Source organism: Branchiostoma lanceolatum, chromosome 7, assembly GCF_035083965.1.
Source record: "Branchiostoma lanceolatum isolate klBraLanc5 chromosome 7, klBraLanc5.hap2, whole genome shotgun sequence".
Classification (NCBI taxonomy): domain Eukaryota; kingdom Metazoa; phylum Chordata; class Leptocardii; order Amphioxiformes; family Branchiostomatidae; genus Branchiostoma; species Branchiostoma lanceolatum.
In genome coordinates, this window is record NC_089728.1 from 3,715,545 (window position 1) to 3,728,607 (window position 13,063).

Consider the following 13,063-nt stretch of genomic DNA (forward strand, 5'->3'; position numbering starts at 1 on the left):
ACGTACGATCCATTACGAGAAACATACAAATTTTACGGAATTCATACAAGTTTAAGGAATACATACGATCCATTACTAGGAAACATACGATCCTTCGAGTCACGGGACATGACCGCCAAATTCAATAAGGTGGACTGGGGTTAACCAGATCTTTGTACAATATCTTGGCTCTTAAGAGCTTAATAATGGCATATCCCATCCTGATTAACTCCAAAAATCTCAAGCTGCACCAATGTAGGCTTAGACCAACTAGAAAAACCAGACAAAGCTAGATTGGGTGCTAGCGCGATGGCCAACAAATTAGTAAGAATCGTATGTTTCTTTAGTAATGGATCGTATGTTTTCCGTAAAATTTGTATGTTTTTTAGTAATGGATCGTATGTATTCCATAAAATTTGTATGATTCTCATAATGGATCGTATGTGTTTCGTAAATCTCGTATGAATTCAATAAAATTCATAGAATTCTTTGGCACCCCTGGTAAGTCACATTTCAAGAGACATGTAGCTGGAAGCGTTTGTCACAAAAGTGTGACCAAATACTACTGTAACCTTTGACACTTGGTGATAAAGTTGAGCCTTCAAAACCCGGTATAGAAAAAAACATGATACAGCTAATATTTTGGCGAACACCTTCTCCTATGCAGAGCCTTGCCTGTGGCCTATACTACTCTCCAAGCAGAGGTTGATGGGGCAGATCGTCACCCTCTGCTTGGAGAGTAGCCTATACAGTATTCCTTGGGGAGGCTCTGATAAAACGGGCTGAGGTTTCCACTTTTGTGGGCGTGGCCTCTAACCAGCTATCAGCCTATCAGAGCATTAGCTTTCCGCAAAGAAAACATTTAGACTTTTCTCTGATAGGTTAAGAGGCCACGCCCACAAAAGTGGAAACCTCAGCCCGATTTAGCAGAGCCCCCCGAGGTATTTTCTATAGGCGACGGTTGATGCTCTGCATAGGAGAATGAGTGAAAAATGCCATAAAGGATTGGAGCATTCTCAAATACAGTGAGAATACCAGTAGATTTAAATACTCTTTTGTTAGTTCTGTCAGGCCGTAGTGTCAAGGTCTGTCTCTAAAGGAAACTTATCACCTTTAAATCAACTCGGAACTTTACCATGTATATGCTGAATTAGAATATAAATGCATATGCAAGATATTAACAACACTATACTTATTTCCAAAAAAAATTCTACTTTAACTAAGTTGTTTTGACTACAGTCTTCTGAAACGTGCCACCTCCCTTATTTCTACAGAATGGTATGAGTTATACTGTTCTTGGTAAACAGTGTAAGGAATCATAATAAGGCCTAGGGAAAAAAATGTTGTGTTTCCGGTTACCCGACCGACCCTAGCAAAAACCCCGACCCTAGCCTTTTTTTTGGGTATCGGTCGCTGGGAAAAATAATTTCTGAACTTGAGTGATGAAAAACAGCGTGCGAAATACCCGCTTGTGACAGTGAGAAAGCAACTGGACAATGACATAGATTATTGTATTTAGTGATTATTATACGTGTATATTCTTAATAATTCACCTGCCACTTTTCAAATTGGTAATCTTATTCCGGGGGGTGCTTTTATTAGATTTTGTTCACCCCCCCTCCGGACAGCGCATGTTTAACCACATGAGAATTGAGTGCAATGGTTAGGAGGCTGGCCCAAGCACTGTGAGGCCAACAGTCAGTGCATTTGATGTCACCAGTAAAAAAAAAAAAAAGGTGAATCCCTACCTACCGACCCTAATTTTTTCGGGACCGTAACAGGAAACACAACATTTTTTTTTCCTAGGCCTAATCAATACAGATAGCATTCCTACATAGCATTGGCTATTATCAGCCCATTACAACAAAATGAGGAAGGTTGCAACGTAGGGAGCAACACTTGTTGAAAATCAATGACATGACAACGATTCACGGATGCAACATTGATTTGGAAAATGAGAACGTGAATCAACTGCTACGTTGCTAAGATTAGATGGGGGAGATACACCCTAGAAAATTCTACACACTGAAACAATATAGCAATAAAATGGCAAAGAAAATCAGAAAATTCAGTTTGGAAAAGTCTGGAAAATATGAATGAAACCAGGTAAAAAAGAAAAAAAGAAAAATTCTTAACTCACCTTTTGGTACCAATTTCTTCGCGTAAAAATCAGAAAGAACGAAATCCAGACAGCAATCTCGAAAAATTGTTCCAATTTCGAGTGGTACCAGGAAAAAATGGACATGTTCCTGCTTATAAGAGAAAAATGGGGAAAAATTGATAAGACAAGCAAAAATTATAAAAATTGAACCAATACATTATCTTTTGATTGAAAAGGTTTCTTTTCAGAGCATATTTATCAGCAATCTAATATAATAAAACATTTTTTTTGCATGTCAAATAAAATCTTTAGCGTACAAATATATATCTACTGTACTTTAAACACTTAACTTTTGCAAAACTTGTTTCAAGACCTAGTAAAAGTTACCAACACCAAAAAATTTACAAGAAACAAAATGATTGCGGAGGACATGTAAGTGTTTACCCTTTCATATTTCAATCATCATTGTGTATTCTCTCTGCTGACATATTCCTCAAAGGTACGCTGAAAAACCCTTTCTATTTTCCCATCAGATGTTTCTTCAGCAAAGTGGCTTGGTTAATTCTGTCATTAGCTTCACTAGACTGAAATATGTTCCCTTCAAACGCGAGTCAGGGTTCCCAATTTTCCGGCACGGTGGAAAAAGAGGCAGCTATAAATACCACTGACTGTCTGGCCTTTGTGCCAATCCCTCTGCCCTTTAATCCTCGCACAGAGCTAGGCTATTAATCATTCCCATCTCCCTGTAGCTCCAAAATAATTGGACCCGCAGGGAAAGCGCCTTGATTTAACATTTTAATGGCACCGGAGGTAATAAGCCCCCATGCTCCCGTTGAGAGCACTACAACACCTTCATCCTAACCCCCATCTGAGTTCCTCTTGCCTTCCCTGCGTGGTAGCCACCTTTAAATCCTCGGTCAGATTTACATACAAATTAACTGCTTATCCCGGGAAGGGCAGTAATGAAGTTATTTGTTGCTACTCGGGCGATCTTGGCAAAGGGGGAGACAAGGCTGCGGTTTCCTCCTTTAGACGGCAACCCCAGGGCGACATGCAAATTGCTCTCATTCCAGCCTTAACCTACTATTCCAAGTTGTGGAAACACATCTATGACTCTGGAGTTTGAGGGCTATTGTATGTGTTTGTAGCAGTTCTGCGGGCACTTATGTTCCTATGTGCAGATTTAATTCTACATTGCATGCCACGATTTACAGCGGGGATGACATGAGGTCGGCTAGATTTGGTAGCTAAAAGGAAGGCATACTGGTAATAAGCAGACTGTTGCATCTTGTATGATAACATTGAATAGACTAATATTTTTTCCTCAATTTTCTTAACAATAACAAGCACGCGCATTGACTGATTCTTTTCACTTGAAGCCATCCATTCATTTGTGTTATTGATGATAATAAACGTCGCTAAAAATAGCAAAATTGATAGCAACTCGAATAAAAATAAAAATTTTGCCATAATAAGACCCGAATCATTATATAACAATGAAAAATAAAACAAACAAAACAAAAACAAATGAAAATAGTTTATCAACCAACACCTTATATACTTCAAAATTTCACAACATAAAAGATTCAAATTAGTCCAAAATTCACACTAAAATACAACCATGGAATGTCTGTGCGAGAATTTGATTACAACATTCTCTTGACTCAATAGAAGCTTGAGTCAGATAGTGGGCAATGCCATCCATAATAATTACAGATCCTGCTTGGAGATATCAAATAACAGAGCCTTGTGCTGACGCAAGTTCATGTATCAATTTCCCAAAGGCTACATATTACATCTGATTATAATGACGTATCTACCAAAGAGGGCGTACCTAGGGTAACAGTGATTTTCCGTCATAAAATAATCATGTATTTCAAACTTTCAGGACCATGTGGTTATGCCACAAATACTTTAGGCTATAAATTAAGTTTGAAGCAAGAGATTGATGTAAACCTTCAATAAACTCACTGGGAAATATAAAAGTGATGGATGTTTTGATTCAGCTTACAGATACAATATCGAGTTGCAGTGCTCAAAATTGCACACAGTGCCACCTGCATATACAGGTAAGGCCACACCATTTCAATTTATTGGCTAACAGAATCTTTAAAAAAATGCTAGATTGGAAAATCAACATGAAAGCAGAATCTCAGAGGAAAGTTTGTACTTTGGTGCTCACAGTTTCAGGGTGTGAACAGGGTCGGGTGCAAGTTTTCACCCCAGCCTTCTGTTTTAATAATGTCCTCGTGCTAAAATTTTTTTTTTTAAATCCGTTAACGAAGAAACTAAATTGGTGTGGCCTAAGTGCAGGTAAAATTGTTCAGAAAAATGTATTTCGAGCCCTGAATTGTAATTGTATTGCATGATACAGTTCTCACTGGGATGTTCCACATAGCCAAGGAAAAACTACACTCATAATACTAATAGCTGTAGACCAGGCCATATTCTCCACTTTTCAAAAATATACAATATACATGTATGGTGCTATGCCCAACTGTAACATGTTCAACGGGAATGCAATTTCAATGCATTTATGATGTGATATATGACCAAGCAAAACATCAAACACATCTCAAACACAGGACAATCATATTGTTTTGTTTGATGTATTGATGTAACTGAGCTAGCAATATTCAAAAGATCTGCCCCAAGCTAATACCGGTACCATGGGAACTACAATCACAAGTATTGCAACTTTACTCGGCACTATGGCAGTTTTCACATACTGGCTAGACAAAGTTTGTATGAAAGGGAACCCAAGCAATATTAAGGGTCCGAAAAATCGGATCTTGAAAGTCAATTTATCTAGTCATTTCTATACATGATTAGTTTGAATAACACTATCACAATGTATAAGCAACGTCCATGATGCAAAAATACAACGTTGTTGTGATGTGGGAACTCACTGAAAATCGTGACTGGAGTTTTTGTAGGCTCGCCAAACTAAGGGGATCATCGTACGGCACAATTTTGCGCGGTTTTAAAATCCTAAAAGTATGAAGTTATTACGCAAATGTGCTAAATAATTTTAGCAAATATCACTACGATGACGATTGCACAATTTTTCTTATTTCCATTTTTGGGCCCTAATATTGCTTTGGTTGCCTTTAAGGTCTTTTGCATGATGTCCACATGTGTTTCCCTATTAAGCAAATTGCTGGCTGTAAGATTTGCTGTTATTACATAGTATAAATACATCAAACCAAGCTAAAAGCTTTGCCTATGCTGGAAATATGTTTCATGTTTTACTTGTCATCTATCACATCATAAATGCATTAAAATAGCATTTCTATAGTCTGGGTTGAATATCTTACACAGAAATAAAAGTAGGAAAAATCTTCTGCAGTCCTTACTAAAGCTTGGAGGAAAGGAAACATTATGGGTTTCACTTTACTTCACTTATCATTTGAGAGCTTTTTGCATTGTTGAACTTGAAATCTCCCAACTTCCATGCCAAGCATGAAGTCATTCAAAGACGTATAGTAGCTCCGGAAATAATATTAGTCTCCTGAAAACAAATTCTATGTAAAGGTACCATTTTCATCATCTGCTATGGACTTCTTTCCCCTATAGCTAGATGCTACAGAAAAGGCAAAGAGACTTGTTACTCACCCAGTGTAGTTTGGATCACTTTGGAAGTCCATCCCAACACCACTGCCCCTATTGGTAAAAGGAAGCCGAGTGTCATGCAACAGTGAGTGTTTATCACACTTAACTTCTCCACTTTTCATGCATTTGTAAAAAAAAAAAATGCCCATCAATCTAGCGCTTGCTAATCATTACAGATATGGAGAATTTGACATCTATAAGTTTGTGCACTTAATGGTTGAAATTAGGGGTGGATACCGGTTCGCTGGACCTGATTCCAAAAAAAACGAGTCCAAAAAACCTGAAAGCCAAAAACCTGAGTAAAAAAAAAAACTGAACAAAGTACAAATATATTCTCTATTTTGTTTGATAAAAAGGGTATTGAGGCTCCCCTTTGACAAAAAAGGCATTTAAATAAGTGCAACATTCAAATATCAAACACTGGTTTATCTTGAAAGTCTTCTCACCAAGAAACTTTTATAGTTGTGTCAGTATTAATTCTCTATGCTTAATATTGGTCTAAAAAAACAAAACATAAACTTGGACTTGGACCTTATTAAGCCAAACCGGTATCCACCCCTAGTTGAGATTATGAAGTAAAAAGGTCACAGAATTTGTGTAATATCTAGTGCAGAATGTACACCAAACACAATGCATGATATAGATATAGTATGGTAAAACTTACCAGTTGGTGGATGGAGCCCCTCTCTTTGTGGGCCCTTGGCCAGGTGGCTTCTGGTTAGGCTTTGGCTCAGAGGCAATGTTCACATCTATAAAACAACATCCAGTAAGGTCACAAAGGTGTACATAATGATAATAATACTGAAAAAATTAGACATTGAACAATTTTTAAGAGTATTTCTCTCTCATTATAATATATTGAACAGGATACTGAACAAGTTCATTTTTTTTTAAATTGGACATTAGATCCCTTTCCTTAAGGAGCTTTGGGTGAAAATGAGGGTAGGGCTGCAGAATACCTTAATACATGTATGTAAAATTTGTAACATAGTCATGTACATTGTTAACTGCCTGACCCTTGTTTATGCCTAACACGGTAAAGTTTGGAAAGGGGTCTATTCAATTCATTTCCATCTCCTTGCTTTGGCTACTATCCTGACATCGTCTTGTGTCTTTAACTACTGACTGTGGCAATTCAGCAGATTGTACGTAGGGCTGCATACCTAAACCCGTGTTCAGGTTCAGGTTCAGATTTAGATCCAGAGGTTCAGATTCAGGTCCGGACCTGAACCCATGGCATATGTGTGCTAAAAATGTTTTATTTCTGTTACATGTGAAATTGCACATGGGCATATATTTTACATGAGATTTTCTTTTTTCAAGTCTGGACATTTAGTTTTTTTTGGACTTGAACCTAAACGTTAGGTCCAGTTCAGATCAGGGGTTTAGATACGCAGCACTAATTGTATGATTTCAATTCAATTCTTTCATCCCCACAGGAGCACACACAACAGAAGTTAGCATGAGCCCATCAGCTCACCTTGCCCCAGGGTACAATTCAGTCTTATAGCCTGTCATACAGCTCTACATATCGTATGCTTCATGCTCACAAAACAAGCTCAAACACTAATACTTGCCTGGAGAAACTAATCAAAGGAAGGATCTTTATTGAATCCCTTGTGTCCCCATAAAACCATCCAATATACATGTACATGGATGTCCTCTCATACGGCATACCAACTACCGTAAGTAGAGCTTTTACTAATTCTTAGACATTTTCCATGAGCACTGCTTGCGGCAAGTCAGCTTTATCCCTACATTCCAAGACAGAATTTCCTTCCAACTTCTTCTTGAGTATGGGCAAGTTCTTCTCAGCAGACAATGTAACTGTGGAGTCTGGGGAGTACTTTAAGTTTGAGATTACGGTACTGGCCTCTATCCTCTACCACGACCTGCAGTTCAATCTAGTAGCTGATACTTGCCTGTAATAACGGTCAGTTTAGCTTTCTGCTCACGTCCTTTCGAACCTACAGTCTAGATAACACTGATGACAAAATCCTGGAGAGTGAATAAAAAAACGATGCTGCAGCAGATTACTCTTCTGCCAAGTCTTCCGAAGTATAGATCATCCAGTTGGGTAAATTGCACTTGTTGAACAACGCTGACTGCTTACAGTTTTCTTCACACTCAAAGTCAAAATAGAAAAGCTTTCCACAGCATCTGAAAAATGGAAGGAAAATCTAGATCCTCCTGAAGTCTAGCTGTCTAACTAACTTGTGCGATGGTACAAAACTCTCTACCAGACTAACTACGCCAGCTATAGGGAGAATATTTGCCAGGGCTTCATTTGCAGGTTCCTACGCGGGCGAAATATGATCTTCACCGTGGACTGACTCCACTGGCTAATCATTCCCTTTTCTGCCGAAATCTACGATCCATACGCCCGTAGGAGGGCCTGGTGGAGGCTACAAAACTTGAGTATAACACCAGAAACTGGAACACTGCAGTGACAACTTTCTCTTAGGGAATTAATTTACAGAATTTCAGCGAAGAAATATCTGGAGGTTTCAGCTTGCAAAGAATCACTTCAAACTCGATTGACTTTCCCACCTTAAAGGCGCCACGCTGAGTAAATGGCTTCCCTGTAGCCAAGTGTGACAGCTTGGGTTTTCATACTTCAGGTGTAATGACATCTCCTAGGAGTGCAGACTCCACGTTGCTCAGGTGTTTCATACATCTTCATTCCCACTTTAACAAGGTTAATTATCCCCGGGGAAGAACGAGGTCACCCTTCTAGTTACCTACCTCTCATCTTCACTACAGGCGATTGAGAAGCAGTGAATTACAGAACGAAATGGGAGCGATGGGGAGTAGCATGTTGTGTGTAAAAATGATAGCAAAATCGTTCCGACATAAGCTTAAATAGAGCTCCACTTGAAAGGATACTGCGTAAAATGTAACTCTAAAAACGAACTGTGCCATTTTGCAGATAGTCCCACGAGAGGGTGCTGCGAGCGTACTCATATCGGAGTAAAGCCGGCTCTGTACGGCAGCGGTGCTTTGTCCTCGGATCTGCTTTAATGATGCATGAAGAGCATGCATAGGGCTGAGAATAATGCTATCTCTAACTAGTTTGAACATGTTACACACAGCGAAAGGTCGGACATTATCAAAAAGAGCTGCGTAACACCCAGACTGCCACTTTTAAAGCCCGTAGCTGTGCTGAGTAGACTGAATTATATAGAAACTTTGCAAAATTTGTTTTTACTGTATACTTTCTCTTCATGCACTATGTAATTCAGTATGTTTCAAAGCAGCTCTTATGTTTAGACAGGTTATACATCTAATGCAAAAAATAATTCAATTGTCTAACCATTTCCAAACCACAATAGATATTTAAGCTCACAGACAGCGTCACAGCTAACGCTATTGGTGCCCGGAGGGCAACAACATCTCCCCTTCTCTAATCTCCTCATCTGTAGTACATTCAATCAAAACCGCTAATGTACAACGTTCGTCTGTCAAGGACAATTTGAGGACGACAGAATCTCATCTAACCGGCAGCGAAAGTGCGTGGCGGTCGAGATAGTGTCACAACCACTGACATTATCGTAAAATAATGAAGGAGAAGTATTTATGTTGGGACTGGCACAACGGCTGATACCTACAAATGAAGCAGACAGGGGCCACGTCTATTTATTACTTTGATCAGTGCGTCTTCTAGTTATTACTAGTACATGTACCAGTTAACCTTCCCCTGGCTGAAGATGAAAATAGTTTTTTTCTTAAAATTTATGGTCTTAGATCAAAATCTCTCCTGAAATCAAATAATTCCTTCTTTGTGCCAAGGCCTACTGACAGGCTATTAGCTAGCAGGACATCAGGACATCTTTTGGACAATAAGAAATCAAGGAAATTAGACACCCTTGTTTCCAGGGTAATTTTTCATACACAGGTAATGTGTTCCCCCCACAAACACTGCCCACTGTTTGTTTTTCCTCATACCAGACACTTGGACAGCCTGTAAATTGATTGACATGAAAGGCTACCAGGTAATTGTTAATTCATAGAGCCCATTGGGGAAGTCTGCTTCTGACTGTTACCCCCACCCCCCGTTTTTGGATGCTCTGTCCATAAATCATAGCTAAAAGCCTGCCCACTGCAAAAGAAAAACAAAACATTTCCCTTTTCATGTTAGGTCACACCAATTCAATTTCTTGGTTAACAGAATTTAAAAAAAATGCTAGATTGGAAAATCAACATGAAAACAGGAACTCATAGGAAGGTTTGTACTTTGGTGCACACAATTTCAGGGAGTGAACAGGGTCAGGTGCAAGTTTTCACCCCAGCCTTTTGTTTTAATGATGTCCTCATGCTAAAATCTTACCCAAAAAATCCTTTAACCAAGAAATTAAATTGGTGTGGCCTTACCCCCTGAAAATAGAATAAAATGTATGCTCTATCATTTCATAATACCAGAAAAATTAACTGACTTTTATGGCACATCATCAAATTAAGACCTTACTAAAAAATAGGGCTTTACTACTATTTTATATAGCTGTACATCCCTGCTTTTGAAAAGGGTAACAGTTTTTACGCCAAAAATTCAAAATTTTATCCAGTCGCTTGAGTAACTACTTTTGGCGTATCTTACTACCTGGATGTCTAACCTTCATCAAGGTAACAGTTTTTCTATGCAATATACCCAGTGGGCTGAATTAAGTCAGCTTAGTGACAATCCACAGGCCCAAGTTTGTGTGGTGCACAGTCCATTAGGTTGGATCATGAGAGACACTTGTTCATGAATTAGACGGTTGTAAGGTACTTATTAACTACCAGGGGAAGGGCTGGCTGCTAGCTGTATGATAGCTTTTGGATGGCAGCTTTTTGAGGTCCATTAATGGCTTTCATGCAAAAATAGAATGCAATGAAAAATGCATGCCTGGCAGAAAGTCATGTAAAATGGACGCAACACTTTGTAGATTAACTGCATTCAATAGAACAATTTCAAACATTTTAAACAATTTTTCCGAAAGTCTGTCTATGCATTTTCCCGCCAGACTGTGGGACCAACTTTGGACCCGCCCGGCCAACCTTCCCATCCTGCCAGTCTCTGTTTACACTATCTTCCCCTCACATCCTGACCCTCTACAGTATTCGAATAACTACACACCAAGACAAACAAACACACACTGACAGACCGAAAGCAGGTTAGCGTGCGTAGTCCAGTGGTTAGAGATCTTGTCTCTGGAACTAGAAAACGCGGTTGATCCCGGCTCCATCGTTCACCCGACATGCATGCTACCGGAAAGGGTTACAGTCCTTAGGACGGGACGTTAAGCCGTGGTCCACTGTTCAGTGTGCTTGTCGAAAAGAGCTAGGGGAATTTCCCCGGTACAATGAACCTTTAAATACTGTACATAGCGTCTGTGTTCCTGTCACGACCAGTGGAAGATTAGCTCATCTGTTCATTTAGTTTATTTGAGCTAAACTGGTTCGGGATCCCTTTTTTTAGCAATACCTCCATTTTCACGAATGTAATGAGACTACAAACCTAGGACCTGTCCAGCCAGCATACGGCCGTCTTCACTGGTTGCTGCTGCCCTTGCATCTGCCTCGTTGGTGTACTGGACAAAGGCGTAACCCTTGTGCACAGAACAGCCCTTGATGTAGCCGTAATAGGAGAAGATTTCCTCCACATCAGCTTTGGTCACCTATGAAGGAAATTTGTGTCAATGTAGATGACTCTATGAGTGCTTTTGTGAACAAGTCTGTTACTGATAGGGATATGGATGAATAATCGGTCAAGTCAAGTTAAGTCAAAGCCTTTATTTTTCTTCGAAATACATGTTCGGTCACATGGCCGCTTTTCAACAAGGTCGAAGTGAAGTGGAGGGGCAGGAGTCACGGATAAAGAGTACAAAAAAAACTTAACGTAAACTTTACGTAAACGATATCAACACAATCATGAATAATAAGTCGAAATAAATAATTGAATAAATAAATACATGAATACATCATTAAGTACATTATTAAGTCATTAGTCCTTTATCAAGTCCGTAGTTGTTTAGTCCGGTGAACAGAATGTTTATTTAGACTTCATGTATCTTCTGCAGAGAACATGTGCTTTCAAGAGGATCTCAAATTGAAAATGGTACTGATTTTAACGCCAATGAAATATCTTAAAAATATTTTTCCAGGGCTAAATTTCCATCTTTGTGGTAAAAATAACATCTTTTCAGTAACAAAGTGAGTTTAAAACTCATACACTTGAGTGTACTATTCAGGTACAGTACCAGTACCTCTATGTCCAGATATTTTTGGACCTGGACCTTAATAATCTTCATGGTATTGCACCGGTACTGGATTAAGGTACATATCCCTAGTTGGGGGTATGGAATAGAAATCGACTGCTGGTTGTGAAATATGTGACGGTGTACTATGTACAGTGCATTTGACAGATGCTGAAGAAATAACCAGCTGCTGCCGTGCCGCGTGGCTGCGAAGCTGGTGTGTTACGCCGAAGGGCGGTTATACCGGCTATACAGATACAGAAATGTAGGACATAATAACAGGTCTAAGGTAAGGTAAGGTATAACAGTAACAGGTAGGTTGGATCATTAGAGTACAAAATGAGAAAAAAATTGCACAGCTTTTTTAAAAATGGGCCAAGGACAAAAGGAAAGTACATATCTGTATGTGTCTGCATGTACTGTGCACCACAATTTTCTCACAGCCTGCCAACTTATATAATAATAATACTGTAAATCACTAAATGCATTTAAGTTTGCATGGTTTTTATTTTGCGGTAGGGAGAAAATGGGGTTTTCGTGGTGGTTTTAAGTTCGCGTTTGAAAGAATAGTAGCGCTAGAGCCATAGGTGGCCAACCATAAAACCACCGCGAACATTTCTGCATTTACAGTAGTCTTTTGTTGTATTACAAAAAGGTCGCTCTTACCCTGAAGGTGTTCAAGTTGCCAATGAAGATGCGAGAACGCTTGTCCTTCAAGTTGGTACTGCTGGTGTTTGTGCTTATGTTCATCTCTGCTTCTGTCATAGGCTGGTTCACTGGCATCTGATGGTATCCGAATCCCCCCACTCCACCAAAGCCCTGTTCAGAAAACAATACACAACATAGGACTTACATTTTGTACTATAATATAGTACAATAAAGTTGCCCATGCATCAGAACTTGACAACGCAAGCAAAGCCAACATTCTATCTTCCTTATATACATGCATCAAGAACATTCAATCTTTGTTCCCTTCAAAAATCGAAGCCATACATGTACATTAGGAATGAATAACAAGGTATAATGGGTTTTGTTCTAATAGCAATATCATATCCAGGAAGATTATTCCTAAAGATGGCTTCAAGCAAAATCCGTCCTTTCTCACAAATTGTTCTTGGTTCTGTAACATAATGGGGAT

The 13,063-nt window shown here is 39.1% G+C and overlaps 1 protein-coding gene across 2 annotated transcripts in view; it reads right to left on the reverse strand.

The window, feature by feature from the left end:
- The window catches only part of LOC136438610 (RNA-binding Raly-like protein), a 28,866-nt gene that overhangs the window by 9,636 nt on the left and 6,167 nt on the right, over nt 1–13,063 (reverse strand). For both annotated transcript variants that reach the window (XM_066433495.1, XM_066433494.1), the window contains exons 3-6: nt 12,592–12,744; nt 11,187–11,346; nt 6,357–6,441; nt 5,696–5,743 (exon numbers count right to left, since the gene is read on the reverse strand). In XM_066433495.1, coding sequence (XP_066289592.1) covers nt 5,696–5,743; nt 6,357–6,441; nt 11,187–11,346; nt 12,592–12,744 — 446 coding nt within the window. The remainder of the gene's footprint in view (nt 1–5,695; nt 5,744–6,356; nt 6,442–11,186; nt 11,347–12,591; nt 12,745–13,063) is intronic.